Source organism: Diaphorina citri, unplaced genomic scaffold, assembly GCF_000475195.1.
Source record: "Diaphorina citri unplaced genomic scaffold, Diaci psyllid genome assembly version 1.1 scaffold1234, whole genome shotgun sequence".
Taxonomy (NCBI): Eukaryota; Metazoa; Arthropoda; class Insecta; order Hemiptera; family Psyllidae; genus Diaphorina; species Diaphorina citri.
Window position 1 is genome coordinate 7,349 of NW_007378663.1, and position 19,768 is coordinate 27,116.

The 19,768-nt window shown below is 38.3% G+C and overlaps 1 protein-coding gene across 2 annotated transcripts; it reads right to left on the bottom strand.

Moving 5' to 3' along the window:
• Positions 1-240: 240 nt before the first annotated feature.
• LOC103514855 (pre-mRNA-splicing factor CWC22 homolog) lies at positions 241-19,765 on the bottom strand. Of its 2 annotated transcripts, XM_026827706.1 has the most exons (13): positions 19,122-19,765; positions 18,679-18,829; positions 15,247-15,254; positions 14,523-14,623; positions 13,653-14,034; positions 12,519-12,766; positions 11,890-12,156; positions 11,053-11,267; positions 10,710-10,777; positions 2,480-2,758; positions 1,808-1,909; positions 1,037-1,073; positions 241-492 (listed from the first exon to the last, which is right to left on the bottom strand). In XM_026827706.1, exons 1-13 carry the CDS (start codon positions 19,469-19,471, stop codon positions 340-342), a joined length of 2,361 nt encoding a protein of 786 aa, XP_026683507.1. In that variant the 5' UTR covers positions 19,472-19,765; the 3' UTR covers positions 241-339. The 2 variants fall into 2 exon arrangements, with proteins under 2 accessions (XP_026683507.1, XP_026683506.1); XM_026827705.1 differs by lacking the exons at positions 241-492; positions 1,037-1,073; positions 1,808-1,909; positions 2,480-2,758 and adding exons at positions 9,799-10,005; positions 10,314-10,404; positions 13,084-13,157 and having other exon boundaries at positions 13,727-13,813; positions 14,302-14,623.
• Between the last annotated feature and the right edge of the window lie 3 nt (positions 19,766-19,768).

The following is a 19,768-nucleotide window of genomic DNA, read 5'->3' on the forward strand; positions in this document are numbered from 1 at the left end:
GGCTTTCAGGTATTTTGACCCCCCAAAAAATCTCTTCCATTTCGGCGGGATTCCTAATTTTGTCATCTCTTGTGACTTCTCTCTTGACTTGTTGCCAGGTCAGAGTACATTACATTGAAATGGGGGTCCCTTCTGATGAAATTCCTGTGTGCAGAGTCCAGTAAGTAGGACTATTGCACCCCCAGGTCAGAGTATGATGGGCTTTCAGGTATTTTGACCCCCCAAAAAATCTCTTCCATTTCGGCGGGATTCGAACCTGCAGTCGGCAGAGTAGGAGTCGCTGGCAGCCACAGCGGTTGACTCATTCCAACTCTTCTGCTTGTGAGAGGTAATTTTTCTTTAAGTCTTTTTCTTCCTTTTCTTCTTTCTCTTCCTCTTTTCTCTCTCGTCCTCCGAGGTAGATTCACTACTAGAAGAGGAGGAGGAGCTGGAGGAAGAACTTGTAGAAGATGATGAAGAGGGAGAGGAGAGGTTTTGTAGCATGAGGGGAGCCTTGGGTTGAGCTAGGGCGCACATTGAGCTGCGTTACACAGTCCAGGCAGCACAGCCACGCAGTGCAGTTTAGGAAAATTGGAACTGTGTGACACAGTTTACAGCGCACATTGATGAGCAGTCTTTCAGTACGAGGATAGCTTTCTAGCTTTTAAAAAAGCTTTTTTGTGTTGAAAGATGGCAAATTCTTTTTTAAATATTATGTTGAGCTCTGGCTGAAAATTTCAGCCAAGGGGAACAGGACTTACAGAACACAGTAGGATTGCATTAGAGGTAGATATCAGATATGTAACTGAACGTAGCTTGTAGAAGATGATGAAGAGGGAGAGGAGAGGTTTTGTAGCATGAGGGGAGCCTTGGGTTGAGACTTGAGATGCTCGCGTAGTTCATCCCTGAAATTAAAATCGGCATTTCAGAATATTATAGTATGTTCTCATTAGTAACAAAGAAAGAATAGTATGTACTCTTTATAGTGGAAAGTAACAAGTGAACTTGTAGAAGATGATGAAGAGGGAGAGGAGAGGTTTTGTAGCATAAGGGGAGCCTTGGGTTGAGACTTGAGGTGCTCGCGTAGTTCATCCCTGAAATTAAAAGAAAATCGGCATTTCAGAATATTATAGTATGTTCTCATTAGTAACAAAGAAAGAATAGTATGTACTCTTTATAGTGGAAAGTAACAAGTAATCACAAGGTGAGGTTAACGCTGGAGGCGTTCTCTATAACATAACCCTTAGAGATACATCATAATGTACGTGGTCGAATTCTTAAAGAAATAAATGAGGATAAAATTCCATGCCTTGACTGGGATCAAACCCACCTGTTTACGAGACAAGTGCTTTGACCGCTAAAGCCGCTACAACAGCTACTAAATCATGGAAATATCCAAAATAACTAAATAGGAACTTACGTTAAGCCTCCCAAGCCAATGGACGTGAAGAAATTGATAGCGAAGCGAGTGTTCTTTGGATTATCCCGAGGGAATAATAACTTCAATATTGTGCTTTGCTAGAGGTCCTATGTTCAATTCCTGCCAGGGTCACAGTTCTCGTGGCTGTGCTTGGAGTTTGCAGGGTACTCAGCCTCATGAGGACAATTTAGTACCTAGCTATATTAATCAAGTAGCAACCAATGGTTGCATTAGGAACTGTGATATCAGACGTGGTCAAATTCTTAAAGAAATAAATGAGGATAAAATTCCATGCCTTGACTGGGATCAAACCCGCCTGTTTACTAGGCAAGTGCTTTGACCACTAAAGCCGCTACAACAACAGCTACTAAATCATGGAAATATCAAAATAACTCAATAGGAACTTACGTTAAGCCTCCCAAGCCAATGGACGTGAAGAAATTGATAGCGAAGCGAGTGTTCTTTGGATTATCCCGAGGGAATACGCCCTCCATAGCTGGAGCTAATAGTCTGAAACAAAGGGAATGTAAGAATTTAAAACGCGCGTGTCGTGGTGCACCGTGTGTCGTGTAGTCGAGGTGCACAACAAAACCACTCTGCTACTGTACTGATTCAGGATACTCAATTGCTTACGGATAAACGCCCGTTCCCAGTTCCCACTCATCGTTTGGAAGAAATTTTTTTTGGACCGATTGCAATACTTTCTCATTACTACTTAGTAGCTCCGCTATAACTGTAGTAATAGAAAAAAAAAAAAAATCGTGTCGTGCGTAAAGGGAACACTCTAATTTAAATTACATTACCTACAAGGACATTTTGTGTCGTTCGGAAAAAAATCGTGTCATGTGTAGTGGGGCCACTCTCATTTATTACACTGCCTACAGGACATTCGGAAAAAAATCAGATGAAATTCACGACAAGGTGGGATAGACCCGTCGCACATTGGAAGCGTAGTCGGGCGATTTTTAGTAGCCTGGAAAACCAAACCTGGTAGGTAGAGACTTTCCATCATTTTCATAGGTTTGGTTTTTCAGGCGACTACCCTTCCAACGTGCGACAAGCCTAAAGCTAGTAACTTACGGGTCCTTGATCTTCTGATTGAGTTTGCTCAGTCCCATATACTCGGATAACTCCTGAAACAGGATCTTGATGAATATTCGTCCCGAAGACGTGGTCTCCTCTTCGTTCAGATGAATACAGGAGAGCACATGCCAGCCTATAGCGTCCGTGAACAACTGATGAGCGAAGAACTTGGCTACGTTACGCAACTTGTTGATGTCTAGCCGATGCACGGTGGAATAGGACTCGCGAAATATCTGCTCCAACGGAGCCACGTACATTTTGTTGATCTGACAGAATCTGGAATTAACAATCATAAATTTTATTATTTGTACGCTGGAGATATAGGTCATTCATTACTCATTAGTTATGTAGATAAGCAACATTAATTTCTAGAGCCAACGTGCTACATGGTGGATTGGTTTACACACGATACAACTTTAAATTACCACATGTAGTTCAGCACCAGAAAGGGTGGATCTTCTTGTCTGTAAGACAGGGAATAATTCTACACTCCTTATGCTACAGACATCTGAGCCTATTATAGCACCTGTTGTATCATGGTTTTATTATGTGTACATAAAATAAGGAGAAGAAGGATATTATTTCTTTGTTAGCTTGGAGGGTAGCGTCTGCCTTGTAAGCACTATCGCGGGTTCGACTCCCGCCAGGAGCGGATTTTATTCTGAAAGGATAATGTTCGTTCTCGGAATGGCTGGCTTTCTCCTATTCTGTCTTCCTTCTCTCTTAGATTTCGGGACGATAAGACCCTGGCAGTTACAGTTCTCTCTATGAAACCTCTTGGAAAAAAAAAGACAATCTCGGTTTAGCTATTATTTATTAACATTACTGATTGCAGGTGATCAATTTTATTAACTGTTTCACAATGTCGGTATCAAACTGTCGAAAATTGTTCTCTCAGAAACCTCTCCTTTTCAAACAAGTCCGCCATCTAAACCTACTAGAATGTCACAGTAAAGATCTTCTCCGGAGAGACAATCTCACCTTCATCATCCTCATCTTCATCTCCCAGGATTTCACGACGCAGTGTTGTATATTTCTGACAATCTCACCTTCATCATCCTCATCTTCATCTCCCAGGATTTCACGACGCAGTGTTGTATATTTCTCTTCATTCATCATGGTACCTTAAAAAGTAGGTTATAGTTTCCTGCGTAAGCTAAGTACCTACCTACCTGCCTACCAAGTGTAATAGGTAAGCATTGTAAGTAAGGGTATGGATACCTCCTTAATAAATAACTCATAGATAGGTAGGTCTTTTATTATTTATTTGCCCCGCAAGTTCTAATTTGTATGAGGGAGCCTGCAAAAAGAACTTTTTAGAAATGATCAAATTTTCGGGGACAGGTTAGTTTATCAACTAACATGCAAAAGTAACTTTCACAAATGAGAAAATTTTCAATTACAATAGTTAGGTAGAGTTCAAAAAAGACTGTAAAATTAAATGCCAAAATAGACACCTATCTGAAGGTTCTGATATTCTGAAGTCAGGAAATCGTAAATTTAAATATCGATTTCTTTTCCGTACGCTCTACGGTGCATTTCCGTACGAGTCAAATGTACGGTAATCCTTTTCAACTGGCAACACTGTTCATTTATCGGTTCCCTGGTTGGTTGCTAACTTCTCTTCATTTCAACAAAAATGGCTTTTTATATCAACAGATTGCTAACTTGACTAACTTCTCGTAGTTAAACCGGTCAGCGGACTTCACGGCATGAATGGACTTTCCCTCATTTGCATTTTGCATTTCTTATCAGTGAAATAGATAGGCTGTTTGTTATCAGTTCCCATTACTTTCTGACTAGGTATTTGATTATCAGTGTTGTTTTCCAATATACCTTTGCCTGTACTTCCTGGATTAGTACTGTCCAAGTCCATTCCGCTAGAATGTCACAGTAAAGATCTTCTCCGGAGACATGGTGTTAATATTCAGGACTTCAGACTTGTTGAAGATGCTCGCACAGCGACTAATATTCTCAAAGACTTGAACTTCAAAGAGTATGTGATCAAAGCTCAGATCCTAGCTGGAGGTAGAGTCCATTCCACAGATAAGGTAAGTACAATTTTCTAAAACTTTTTTCTTTCTATCATTTCTTTTGGACTGATTTTTTCCCCAAGAGGTTTGATTGAGGGATTTAAGTTAAACTGCTAAGAAGGTCTTATTCTCTCGAAAGCGGAGAGAGAAGGATAGGAGAAAGCCATCTGTTCCAAGAACCTTGTCTGTTTAGGAAAAAAAACCTGGGTGGGAATCAAACCCATAACCTAGTAATTAGAAGGCAGACACACTACCCTCCAAGCTATCTGGGCTGGGCTTTTGGACTGAACTTAACTCAAAAGATTGGTAGATACCTACCTTCTTTGTCTACTCACCATTTGTTTTATTGAAAAATAAATAACTTCAATATTGTGCTTTGCTAGAGGTCCTATGTTCAATTCCTGCCAGGGTCACAGTTCTCGTGGCTGTGCTTGGAGTTTGCAGGGTACTCAGCCTCATGAGGACAATTTAGTACCTAGCTATATTAATCAAGTAGCAACCAATGGTTGCATTAGGAACTGTGATATCAGAAAAGCTATGAAAGGGGTCTGCTTTACCACAAATAATTCATGATTTATTTCATACATCTGCACTTTAAAGACCAAAGTAAAATTCAACATAGGGGTAAAAAAAAAAAAGTGGAAAACTACTGCTCCATCATGTACCTACAGCTACACAGATTAAAGTCTATGCTTATCTAAAATTCTTCACAATGAGATAACAGCTGAACAAGTGATAAGCATAGTTAGAGACAACGTTGGAACTCAAGTATAAAAATTGCAATCTGGTGAGACCATTAATTTTTACAACAACATTTATAACACAAACATCATCCTTTAATGATCATGATGATGATGAATCATTTAAATTATGGATTGATAATTATGTTATACCTATCTCCAAGTATTTTCTACCAGGCATTTTCCACCAGCTGAGTTCCATTATTGTCAATTTTAATTTCTTATAAATGAGGATCAAAATATATTCCTAATTTGGAATTGATCCTGTATCCTCTTGCTTACTAGGCAATCTTCAAAGTCCAGACTCGAATGTATGGTGAGGTAAATAGTTCTCCGGAGCGCCACCAGGTTCGTTTCTGTATTATCGATGATGGTTTCTTTGTTTTCTTTTTCGCCTTCTTCTGCTTCGGATTCCTCTTCGTCTTCATCTTCCTCGTCATCTCCATCTGAAAGAGAAGAGATTTTAATATAGTCCCACTTTAAAGCTAAAAACAGAGAGGAGCGGAGAGCACAGCGTATAAACTCCATAAAGCAACGAGGACGTTCGCACCGCGTATAGAGAGAGGAACTTCAGATAAGATTGAAATTTGAGTCAGAACAACATGACAATGTTACCTTGGAAACAAATAAAGGCCAGCCTACTTAGCTTGGAGGGTAGCGTCTGCCTTGTAAGCACTGTCGCGGGTTCGACTCCCGCCCCCGGAGTGGATTTTGTCCTGAAAGGATAATGTTCGTTCTCGGAACGGCTGGCTTTCTCCTATCCTGTCTTCATTCTCTCTTAGATTTCGGGACGATAAGGCCTTGGCAGTTACAGTTCTCTCTATCAAACCTCTTGGAAAAAAAAAGACAATCTCACCTTCATCATCCTCATCTTCATCTCCCAGGATTTCACGACGCAGTGTTGTATATTTCTCTTCATTCATCAGATATTCTGGATCGTACTGGAACACATTGAGTATGTCCTGGGTATCCTTCACGCCATCCAGAGTCATCAGATGTGTAAACTTGTCTTCTTCAGGTACCAGATCGAGATCTTCAATCACGTCCGGGAAATCCTTGAAGTTGTCCTTGCGAACTTGGGCCAGGACTTCGATCATGTACTGAACACGCTTCTCCAACTTTCCTGCGAACGAGAATTACACACCCAATTAAAATTTGACAATGATTCACTGATTGTCGAGTAAAATGAAAAATGATATTGCTTCTTACAGTCCTCTATTGAAGTAGATATTTAATGCATCATACTGACAATACCTACATACGTCGTTGTTTCTTTACACTCGGTCTACCGCCCATTTTAAAGCTGATTTTTTTTTCTTTTCTTTCATGTATGTAAGGGCTGGTAAGCGACCCTTGTAACAGCTAAGCTCCTGTTATGTTTATATCACCCCAGTTGTTTTCATAAGTTGAAATCACCTTTCAATAGCCAACTGCACTTGATGGCTCAGACAGAAGGTAGAAACTAAAAAAGTGAAAAGAGGAAAAAATAATGGGAACATCCCCTTTGAGCTCATGATTCATTATCACCCAACAAGGATATCTCAAAGGATCAGACTCAAATCTCTCATCTTCCTATTGGAATTTATTTCAGGTCTGGTTAACGCTTGCAAGTCGTTCAAGCTGTCCATACCCCTTGTCGTACGTTTGGAAGGAACTAACGTGCAAGAAGGCAAACGAATTCTGGACGAATCCAAACTACCCCTCATATTTGCCTCAGATCTGGATGAGGCTGCCAGTAAAGCAGTCAGAGCTGGTTCTACCGCCCATTTTGAAGCTGATTTTTTTTTCTTCTTTCATGTATGTAAGGACTGGTAAGCGACCCTTGTAACAGCTAAGCTCCTGTTATGTTTATATCACCCCAGTTATTTTCATAAGTTGAAATTTGAAATCACCTTTCAATAGCCAACTGCACTTGATGGCTCAGAGAGATTCCAGCTCAAGGTAGAAACTAAAAAAGTCAAAAGAGAAAAGTAATGGGAACATCTCTATCACCCAACAAGGATATCTCAAAGGACCATACTAAAATCTCCCATCTTCCCATTGGAATGTATTTCAGGTCTGGTTAACGCTTGCAAGTCGTTCAAGCTTTCCATACCCCTTGTTGTGCGTCTCGAAGGAACAAACGTGCAGGAAGGCAAACGAATTCTGGACGAATCCAAACTACCCCTCATATTTGCCTCAGATCTGGATGAGGCTGCCAGTAAAGCAGTCAGAGCTGATAGCTCTTCTAAACAGAAAGCATTCGCTGCCTGATAGTCATGTATACCTCAATCCTACTCTTAGAAACTGCCAAGTGCTTTGCAAACTCAAACCAAAATTCAAGAGGCTACGTTTCTGAAGGGTTTTGTCTTCATTACCATTTGTATTTCATGGTATGTAGGCAAGGATCTCTTGGTTCTATTCCAAGTCGTGGGTGAGAACATGGTACAAAGAGACTTTCAAGTGTTTTTCAAGATTTTCAAGGAATCCAAAATGAGAGAGTACTCACCTTTTGAACTGTTGTATACATCGGTTGAGAAGAAGCTCCCAAGTGTTTTCCTAGCAGAATAAAGTAAGTTCATTTTTTATTCTATCCTATTTTATTTGATCAATATAAAATCAAAGTTGTTTTGCTCATTTCATATTTAATTTTTTTTTTGTTTTGTAAGACTGGTTCATGTAATTTTAAACTTAAATTTAGGTTCATTTGTTCAAATAAAAAGACAGTTGCATTTGATGTTGATTATAATGGTTGTCTACACATTTATTTTGGATATTTATTTATTATCAAATCCACATTAATATTTTTACTAGCCAAGAAGCCAAGAGCACTGTTATTATTATTAATTCTGCTACCTACTTTTATTTATTCAGTGCATTATTTGAGATCACTATCATGAGAATGGTCCTCTCTTTCTCGTCTCTTGTCCTTTCTTCTTTTCCTGAAAAAGCATTAATATTTTTACTAGCCAAGAAGCCAAGAGCACTGTTTTTATTATTAATTCTGCTACCTACTTTTATTTATTCAGTGCATTATTTAGAAAGTTAGTGGCAATGCAAAGAAAAAAAAAAAATGTAAATTGTTCTCAATGATTCACTTAGTTTATTTCAGGGCAAGTAAATATTCAAGGGGCAAGTTATTTTTGTATTAACGCAAAGAAAAAAGAAAAAAAAAATGTAAATTGTTCTCAATGATTCACTTAGTTTATTTCAGGGCAAGTAAATATTCAAGGGGCAAGTTATTTTTGTATTAAAGATAACATTTGTTTCAATAGTGTAATGAAACATATTTTTTGGCAAGAGTAAGGAACCATAATTTGCAGTTTCTTACCTTCTGTCATCATCTCTCGATTGATATCTTCCTTCTTCAATGTCACTTGATCTGTCGTTCTTCTCTTTCTTATGTTTCTTGTTTTTTCTTTTACTTTCAGACTTGCTTAATTCATCCCTGTGAGTCTTTTCTTTCTTCATTTGTTTCCATTCATTCCTATCATCACTTTCATCTTCGGAGTCAATTTCTTTGACATTTCTCTCTTTTCCATGTTTCTTGTTCCTCTTTCCCTTATCTTCTGATTCTGAATCTGTTTCTTTTTTATTTCTTTTGTTATTCTTTACATTTGCGTCAACATCACTTTGCTCATCTGCTGAGTGGTGCTTTTTTCTCCTTTTCATTCTTTTCATATCCTGTGGAGATTCATCTCCAGACTGATCTTCAGTATGGTTAGATTCCCTTTTATTTTTCCTAGATTTTTCATTGACAGTAATCACTTCTCTTCTCTCATAGTGGTTGCCTTCACATTGCCTGTCAATTTTGTCATTCTCATTTGAGTCTTCATACCCATATTTCTTTCTTTTGGTATATTCTTCATCACTATTTCTTCCTTTTCTCTTCTTCTTGTGTTTCTTTACATCCCTGGAGCTTTTCTCCTGATAACCTTCATCTTCATAATCAGAGCTGGGTTCTCTTCTTTTACTCCGAATTTAAATTACATTTCCTACAAGGACATTTTGTGTCGTTCGGAAAAAAATCGTGTCATGTGTAGTGGAGCCACTCTCATTTATTACATTGCCTACAGGACATTCGGAAAAAAATCGGATGAAATTCACGACAAGGTGGGATAGGCCCGTCGCACATTGGAAGCGTAGTCGGGCGATTTTTAGTAAGTAGCCTGGAAAACCAAACCTGGTAGGTAGAGACTATAGAGACTTTCCATCATTTTCATAGGTTTGGTTTTTCAGGCGACTACCCTTCCAACGTGCGACAGGCCTAAAGCTAGTAACTTACGGGTCCTTGATCTTCTGATTGAGTTTGCTCAGTCCCATATACTCGGATAGCTCCTGAAACAGGATCTTGATAAATATTCGTCCCGAAGACGTGGTCTCCTCTTCATTCAGATGAATACAGGAGAGTACATGCCAGCCTATAGCGTCCGTGAACAACTGATGAGCGAAGAACTTGGCTACGTTACGCAACTTGTGGAAAACCAAACCTGGTAGGTAGAGACTTTCCATCATTTTCATAGGTTTGGTTTTTCAGGCGACTACCCTTCCAACGTGCGACAAGCCTAAAGCTAGTAACTTACGGGTCCTTGATCTTCTGATTGAGTTTGCTCAGTCCCATATACTCGGATAACTCCTGAAACAGGATCTTGATGAATATTCGTCCCGAAGACGTGGTCTCCTCTTCGTTCAGATGAATACAGGAGAGTACATGCCAGCCTATAGCGTCCGTGAACAACTGATGAGCGAAGAACTTGGCTACGTTACGCAACTTGTCATAGTTAGAGACAACGTTGGAACTCAAGTATAAAAATTGCAATCTGGTGAGACCATTAATTTTTACAACAACATTTATAACACAAACATCATCCTTTAATGATCATGAGGATGATTGATGAATCATTTAAATTATGGATTCTCGATCTCCATGGATTCTTATCTTATCTATCTCCAGGTATTTTCTACCAGGCATTTTCCACCCGCTGGGTTCCATTATTGTCAATTTTAATTTCTTATAAATGAGGATCAAAATATATTCCTAATTTGGAATTGATCCTGTATCCTCTTGCTTACTCGCAACTTGTTGATGTCTAGCCGATGCACGGTGGAATAGGACTCGCGAAATATCTGCTCCAACGGAGCCACGTACATTTTGTTGATCTGACAGAATCTGGAATTAACAATCATAAATTTTATTATTTGTACGCTGCACCTACTGGAAAAATCAATTTTGGAAATGTACTGGAAATAAGCACTATTCATGTAACGCTTTGATATTGGTCAAAGGACCAAACAATAGTTACATTCAAGTTTTAGAGGACACACCTTCGAAGAAAATGGTGAATCTTGCGTGGATGTAAATAACTTTCAAGCGTTCCGGGAGGCGCGCGAACGTCAAGAGTTCAAAACGCCGCCCGGCCTATATTAACACGAAACATTTTGATTGGATCATACGGATCTAAATCTCTTACTTACCTCTGAGCCAGAAGTCCGAAGAACTTCTCATAGGTTCTCTGCTCAGCGCAACAATCCAGAAACATATGCAGAAAACCAAAAAGTCAAAAAACCAAAAAAAGGTTTTTTGGGGATTTTTTTCCACATTTTCGCACACAAATGAGCTCTGATCTTGAAATTTGTCGCGGCAACCTATGAACTCAAAGCGAGAAAGTTTTAGATAACACTTCAGTCGTTAATGTTCAAGAGTGGTGTTCACTTCACAAACAACGTGCAAGACATTCCACCTATCCTAGAGAAGATGATAGGACACAAGTTGATCACCAAACAAACCCCAAAGACTGGTATCAATGTGAACAATGTGACACAACTCCGACTCTTGGCCTGGCTTGAGTTGCATGCGCAGTAGTTTGTGCGCACACTCTTCAAAGTCCAGACTCGAATGTATGGTGAGGTAAATAGTTCTCCGGAGCGCCACCAGGTTCGTTTCTGTATTATCGATGATGGTTTCTTTGTTTTCTTTTTCGCCTTCTTCTGCTTCGGATTCCTCTTCATCTTCATCTTCCTCGTCATCTCCATCTGAAAGAGAAGAGATTTTAATATAGTCCCAGTTTAAAGCTAAAAACAGAAAGGAGCGGAGAGCATAGCGTATAAACTGCATAAAGCAACGAGGACGTTCGCATTGCGTGTAGACTGTAGAGAGAGGAACTTCAGATAAGATTGAAATTTGAGTCAGAACAACATGACAATGTTACCTTGGAAACAAATAAAGGCCAGCCTAGGTCATCTCCATCTGAAAGAGAAGAGATTTTAATATAGTCCCACTTTAAAGCTAAAAACAGAAAGGAGCGGAGAGCACAGCGTATAAACTGCTTAAAGCAACGAGGACGTTCGCACCGCGTGTAGAGAGAGGAACTTCAGATAAGATTGAAATTTGAGTCAGAACAACATGACAATGTTACCTTGGAAACAAATAAAGGCCAGCCTAGTTAGCTTGGAGGGTAGCGTCTGCCTTGTAAGCACTATCGCGGGTTCGACTCCCGCCAGGAGCGGATTTTATTCTGAAAGGATAATGTTCGTTCTCGGAATGGCTGGCTTTCTCCTATTCTGTCTTCCTTCTCTCTTAGATTTCGGGACGATAAGACCCTGGCAGTTACAGTTCTCTCTATGAAACCTCTTGGAAAAAAAAAGACAATCTCACCTTCATCATCCTCATCTTCATCTCCCAGGATTTCACGACGCAGTGTTGTATATTTCTCTTCATTCATCAGATATTCTGGATCGTACTGGAACACATTGAGTATGTCCTGGGTATCCTTCACGCCATCCAGAGTCATCAGATGTGTAAACTTGTCTTCTTCAGGTACCAGATCGAGATCTTCAATCACGTCCGGGAAATCCTTGAAGTTGTCCTTGCGAACTTGGGCCAGGACTTCGATCATGTACTGAACACGCTTCTCCAACTTTCCTGCGAACGAGAATTACACACCCAATTAAAATTTGACAATGATTCACTGATTGTCGAGTAAAATGAAAAATGATATTGCTTCTTACAGTCCTCTATTGAAGTAGATATTTAATGCATCATACTGACAATACCTACATACGTCGTTGTGGTCGTAGTATGTACGTTGATCGATAATAATGATTATGCATAAATACACCATTTCCAAAACAGATATTTCTCACAATAATACTGAGAATAAATTACAGTTTCCATTGTCTTAACATGTTAGAATTGTCTTCACCACTGTCCTACTAGATTTTAGACACCCCACACTTAAAGTTGCACAACAAACAACAATATAGATCACAGTAGGTACTACTTACCTTCATGTAAAATATTGAGGAGCATGGAGAAGATTGCTGTGACTCCTTTACTACTCAGTTCTGTCAGTTTCTTGCCACATTCCTTGAGCAGAGCACATGCAACTTCTATCGAGTCATTGGTAGGAGTTTCCACTAGAAGTGTTAGGATTTCCAGCACGATAATCTCATGTGCTACTTGCTGATTCACGAGATGAGCTATGAATGTGACTGAGTTGATACACAAGGCCTTGTCATTCCGCTTGAAGGATCTGAACATATTTAAAAGAAGCATTTCATTAAAATATATTTTACTCTACTTAGGAATAGGAACACTCACTTTATGATACTAAAAAACTAATAAATACAATCAGAATTGAAGCCACCTGGTCATTTTGCTTGAAATCGAAGTAACTCCTCCATTGTCCTCATGCAGCTGAGTTAAGACAACATGTTGTATAAGGTCGAAATTCTATACCACAGCTGAGATTGAACCCATGTTTTCCCGTTTACCAGCTGAGTGTTTACCACATTCCCTTGTTTACCACTTCAAGATTTTCAAGGAATTCAAAATGAGAGAGTAACTCACCTTTTGAACTGTTGTATACATCGGTTGAGAAGAAGCTCTCCAATGCTTGGAAACTTTGAATTGATGATATCCACCAAAGCGGCATACACATTAGTGAACGTAGGTGATGCAGCTTGTGCTTGGAGTATGGTTCGAGTGAGAAGTCTGAGTCATTGGTAGGAGTTTCCACTAGAAGTGTTAGGATTTCCAGCACAATAATCTCATGTGCTACTTGCTGATTCACGAGATGAGCTATGAATGTGACTGAGTTGATACACAAGGCTTTGTCATTCCGCTTGAAGGATCTGAACATATTTAAAAGAAGCATTTCATTAAAATATATTTTACTCTGGGAATAGGAACACTCACTTATCAGAATTGAAGCCACCTGGTCATTTTGCTCGAAATCAAAGTAACACCTCCATTGTCCTCATGCAGCTGAGTTAAGACAACATGTTGTATAAGGTTGAAATTCTATACCTCAGCTGAGATTGAACCCATGTTTTCCCATTTACCAGCTGAGTGTTTACCACATTCACTTGTTTACCACTTCAAGATTTTCAAGGAATCCAAAATGAGAGAGTACTCACCTTTTGAACTGTTGTATACATCGGTTGAGAAGAAGCTCTCCAATGCTTGGAAACTTGGAATTGATGATATCCACCAAAGCGGCATACACATTAGTGAACGTAGGTGATGCAGCTTGTGCTTGGAGTATGGTTCGAGTGAGAAGTCCTCTGCCTCTTATAATGTTCTCCTGGAATAGTTTCCTTGCTATGATACCAATGTTGCCTGTGTTCACTTTATTCACCGAGCCATGGATAGATTTCTTCAGTGTCTCCCAAGATATTCGCTGATACTCAACACTAGACTTATCGCTAATACTTTGTTGCATAAGTTTGAGCTTGGCTGGAGGAATATAAGCACCCCCAGTTTTGGATGAGAGAATGTTGGTGCTTGTTTTAGGCTCACTTGATTCTGGTTTGGATTCATTCTCGGTTTTTTGTTTGTTCTGTGGTGTTTGTTTTGTTGCTGGTCATCTCATTTGTACATACTTAAGTACTTGGTGTTTTATTAATTTTCTATGTGGTAGCAATTATTCAATACAGTTAATTCACCTTGCTGAGTAGCTATGTCCAACATTCATGCACCTATCACACAGGCTAAAGTACAATTTTTCTGTACTCTGGGCTTCCTTGAATCCAACTAAAATGGAGCTGACAAATATCAATCAAAGATGTTCTCCTGGAATAGTTTCCTTGCTATGATACCAATGTTGCCCGTGTTCACTTTATTCACCGAGCCATGGATAGATTTCTTCAGTGTCTCCCAAGATATTCGCTGATACTCAACACTAGACTTATCACTAATACTTTGCTGCATAAGTTTGAGCTTGGCCGGAGGAATATAAGCACCTCCAGTCTTGGATGATAGAATGTTGGTGCTTGTTTTAGGCTCACTTGATTCTGGTTTGGATTCATTCTCGGTTTTTTGTTTGTTCTGTGGTGTTTGTTTTGTTGAGTCTCTTTGATCCTTTCTACCACTATCACCATAATATCGGCTGAAAAAGAACAAGATGATTTTATTTTAGTGATCTGATCTCAAAAATGTACTTTATAGAATTTTTGTATACCAGATTTTACCATTACCTATGCAAAACTTTGGAACTATGAAAACTACCAACAAATAAGTACAAAAACATTCAAAGCAGCTCAAATTTAAGACTTTTCTCAAAGTGACACACTTTTTCTTGTAAAAATAGATTCAATGAAAAACTTTATAGGTGATCTGATTTCAAAAATGTACTTAATAGAACTTTTGTATACCAGATTTTACCATTACCTATACAAAACTTTGGAACTATGAAAACTACCAACAAATAAGTATAAAACATTCAAAGCAGCTCAAATTTAAGACTTTTCTCAAAGTGACACACTTTTTCTTGTAAAAATAGATTCAATGAAAAACTTTATAGATGATCTGATCTCAAAAATGTACTTTATAGAACTTTTGTATAGGTACCATATTTTACCATTACCTATGCAAAACTTTGGAACTATGAAAACTACCAATAAATAAGTACAAAAACATTCAAAGCAGCTCAAATTTAGGACTTTTCTCAAAGTGACACACTTTTTCTTGTAAAAATAGATTCAATGAAAAACTTTATAGAATGATACATACCTTCCAACCTTGACTGGTACGTGGTCAAATTCTTAAAGAAATAAATGAGGATAAAATTCCATGCCTTGACTGGGATCAAACCCGCCTGTTTACTAGGCAAGTGCTTTGACCACTAAAGCCGCTACAACAACAGCTACTAAATCATGGAAATATTAAAATAACTAAATAGGAACTTACGTTAAGCCTCCTAAGCCAATGGACGTGAAGAAATTGATAGCGAAGCGAGTGTTCCAAAATAACTCAATAGGAACTTACGTTAAGCCTCCCAAGCCAATGGACGTGAAGAAATTGATAGCGAAGCGAGTGTTCTTTGGATTATCCCGAGGGAATTAAAATAACTAAATAGGAACTTACGTTAAGCCTCCTAAGCCAATGGACGTGAAGAAATTGATAGCGAAGCGAGTGTTCTTTGGATTATCCCGAGGGAATACGCCCTCCATAGCTGGAGCTAATAGTCTGAAACAAAGGGAATGTAAGAATTTAAAACGCGCGTGTCGTGGTGCACCGTGTGTCGTGTAGTCGAGGTGCACAACAAAACCACTCTGCTACTGTACTGATTCAGGATACTCAATTGCTTACGGATAAACGCCCGTTCCCAGTTCCCACTCATCGTTTGGAAGAAATTTTTTTTGGAGGTAGTCGAGGTGCACAACAAAACCACTCTGCTACTGTACTGATTTAGGATACTCAATTGCTTACGGATAAACGCCCGTTCCCAGTTCCCACTCATCGTTTGGAAGAAATTTTTTTTGGACCGATTGCAATACTTTCTCATTACTACTTAGTAGCTCCGCTATAACTGTAGTAATAGAAAAAAAAATCGTGTCGTGCGTAAAGGGAACACTCTAATTTAAATTACATTACCTACAAGGACATTTTGTGTCGTTCGGAAAAAAATCGTGTCATGTGTAGTGGGGCCACTCTCATTTATTACACTGCCTACAGGACATTCGGAAATCAGATGAAATTCACGACAAGGTGGGATAGACCCGTCGCACATTGGAAGCGTAGTCGGGCGATTTTTAGTAGCCTGGAAAACCAAATCTGCTACTGTACTGTACTGATTCAGGATACTCAATTGCTTACGGATAAACGCCCGTTCCCAGTTCCCACTCATCGTTTGGAAGAAATTTTTTTTTGGACCGATTGCAATACTTTCTCATTACTACTTAGTAGCTCCGCTATAACTGTAGTAATAGAAAAAAAACTCGTGTCGTGCGTAAAGGGAACACTCTAATTTAAATTACATTAGTTGTAACATTTTGTGTCGTTCGGAAAAAAAATCGTGTCATGTGTAGTGGGGCCACTCTCATTTATTACACTGCCTACAGGACATTCGGAAAAAAATCAGATGAAATTCACGACAAGGTGGGATAGACCCGTCGCACATTGGAAGCGTAGTCGGGCGATTTTTAGTAGCCTGGAAAACCAATGTCAACATCACTTTGCTCATCTGCTGAGTGGTGATTTTTTCTCCTTTTCATTCTTTTCATATCCTGTGGAGATTCATCTCCAGACTGATCTTCTTCAGTATGGTTAGATTCCCTTTTATTTTTCCTAGATTTTTCATTGACAGTAATCACTTCTCTTCTCTCATAGTGGTTGCCTTCACATTGCCTGTCAATTTTGTCATTCTCATTTGAGTCTTCATACCCATATTTCTTTCTTTTGGTATATTCTTCATCACTATTTCTTCCTTTTCTCTTCTTGTGTTTCTTTACATCCCTGGAGCTTTTCTCCTGATAACCTTCATCTTCATAATCAGAGCTGGGTTCTCTTCTTTTACTTCGTTTCCTTGAACTTTGGCTTTCATCTTCATATTCTCTGTGGTGTTTCCTTTCCACATGCTTATGCATTCTGAAATCAGATTTAACACATTAATGAATGAGTTTATTTACCCAAGTCTATAAAAAATGAGGCACATAATTATGTATTGTTCAACACTGAAGTTGGATATTTGCTTAGTTTTTGGACTACATTTAGGTTCCTGTGGATCCTTTTCTTAGTGGGAGGTCTACAGTTCAGAGAACTGTTGGTATTGATCAAGCAGTATGTGAGCTAAAATAACATGCCTATACTTACATGGGAAAGTAGTTTTAGTGGGGAGGTCTACAGTTCAGAGAACTGTTGGTATTGATCAAGCAGTATGTGAGCTAAAATAACATGCCTATACTTACATGGGAAAGGGTTGGAAGTAGTTTTCTATGAATCACACTCAAATGACCATGGTAGAAGTTATCTGTGAGTGTGTGAGTCCAAAGGATATGATAATTTAATTACACACAAGGGACGAAAGAACTCCAAAAAGTTCAAATTTTCCAAAAAATAAATTTCAAACACCAAAAACAAAACAAAAAAAAATCTGGTGTGAACATCACACGACTTTCTATTACATTTGCAGAATACGTAGGTATTTGAAAAGAAATAGAAAGTAAAAAAAGTGGATATTTGCTTAGTTTTTGGACTACATTGTAGGGTTCCTGTGGATCCTTTTCTTAGTGGGGAGGTCTACAGTTCAGAGAACTGTTGGTATGGATCAAGCAGTATGTGAGCTAAAATAACATGCCTATACTTACATGGGAAAGGGTTGGAAGTAGTTTTCTATGAATCACACTCAAATGACCATGGTAGAAGTTATCTGTGAGTGTGTGAGTTCAAAGGATATGATAATTTAATTACACACAAGGGACGAAAGAACTCCAAAAAGTTCGAATTTTCCAAAAAATAAATTTCAAACACCAAAAACAAAATAAACAAATAAAACATCAAAATCGATTTTTAGTATCGATTAATCGTTTATAGTTTTCTATGAATCACACTCAAATGACCATGGTAGAAGTTATCTGTGAGTGTGTGAGTCCAAAGGATATGATAATTACACACAAGGGACTAAAGAACTCCAAAAAGTTCAAATTTTCCAAAAAATAAATTTCAAACACCAAAAACAAAATAAACAAATAAAACATCAAAATCGATTTTTAGTATCGATTAATCGTTTATCGTTTCAAAAAGCCGGACAGCATCCGGATCTCTCGCAACTGTACGGCGAGGTGTACGGATTTTCAGGAAGCGTGATTAAAAAAATAATAAAAAAACATCGGGCTAGCCTAATGTCTGGCGAATTAATCTTATTTTCCTGCATCTTTACAGCTATATTTTTAAAGAAGGTTTATTTTTAAGTTCGAAGGATTTTGGTCACTTTTGACTTTCTTGATACACCCTGTACGGATTTTACGGAGAGTCCGGCTGGAGGTACGGAAATCCAGTTGAATAAATTTGGACCACTGGCAACACTGTAAACATTGTTCAGCTTGCGCAAATTTGAATTTTTGATTTTGAATTTTGAGATTGAGATGAAATTTTTGGTTCTTCAAAGGCAAAAGCCATAAAATATTCAAGTTCAATAACTTCTGTTCATATATTCCGTTTAACCTTGACTTGACTTTCCTTGTATGTGATCTGGTCTTCATCATAATGTTTTTGCACATCATAGTATCTACTTCCCACTGGACGACTGATATACTCAAGATCACTATCATGAGAATGGTCCTCTCTTTCTCGTCTCTTGTCCTTTCTTCTTTTCCTGAAAAAGCATTAATATTTTTACTAGCCAAGAAGCCAAGAGCACTGTTTTTATTATTAATTCTGCTACCTACTTTTATTTATTCAGTGCATTATTTAGAAAGTTAGTGGCAACGCAAAGAAAAAAGAAAAAAAAAATGTAAATTGTTCTCAATGATTCACTTAGTTTATTTCAGGGCAAGTAAATATTCAAGGGGCAAGTTATTTTTGTATTAAAGATAACATTTGTTTCAATAGTGTAATGAAACATATTTTTTGGCAAGAGTAAGGAACCATAATTTGCAGTTTCTTACCTTCTGTCATCATCTCTCGATTGATATCTTCCTTCTTCAATGTCACTTGATCTGTCGTTCTTCTCTTTCTTATGTTTCTTGTTTTTTCTTTTACTTTCAGACTTGCTTAATTCATCCCTGTGAGTCTTTTCTTTCTTCATTTGTTTCCATTCATTCCTATCATCACTTTCATCTTCGGAGTCAATTTCTTTGACATTTCTCTCTTTTCCATGTTTCTTGTTCCTCTTTCCCTTATCTTCTGATTCTGAATCTGTTTCTTTTTTATTTCTTTTGTTATTCTTTACATTTGCGTCAACATCACTTTGCTCATCTGCTGAGTGGTGCTTTTTTCTCCTTTTCATTCTTTTCATATCCTGTGGAGATTCATCTCCAGACTGATCTTCTTCAGTATGGTTAGATTCCCTTTTATTTTTCCTAGATTTTTCATTGACAGTAATCACTTCTCTTCTCTCATAGTGGTTGCCTTCACATTGCCTGTCAATTTTGTCATTCTCATTTGAGTCTTCATACCCATATTTCTTTCTTTTGGTATATTCTTCATCACTATTTCTTCCTTTTCTCTTCTTCTTGTGTTTCTTTACATCCCTGGAGCTTTTCTCCTGATAACCTTCATCTTCATAATCAGAGCTGGGTTCTCTTCTTTTACT

Coding starts and splice junctions, on each gene's coding strand:
- LOC103514855 (XM_026827706.1), bottom strand. CDS start 19,471: ATGAAAAGAATGAAAAGGAGAAAAAAGCACCACTCAGCAGATGAGCAA. Junction 14,035..14,522: donor TGAATCCAAACCAGAATCAA/GTGAGCCTAAAA, acceptor AACCAGAATCAA/GTGAGCCTAAAACAAGCACC. Junction 493..1,036: donor ACCTCAAGTCTCAACCCAAG/GCTCCCCTTATG, acceptor GCTCAACCCAAG/GCTCCCCTCATGCTACAAAA.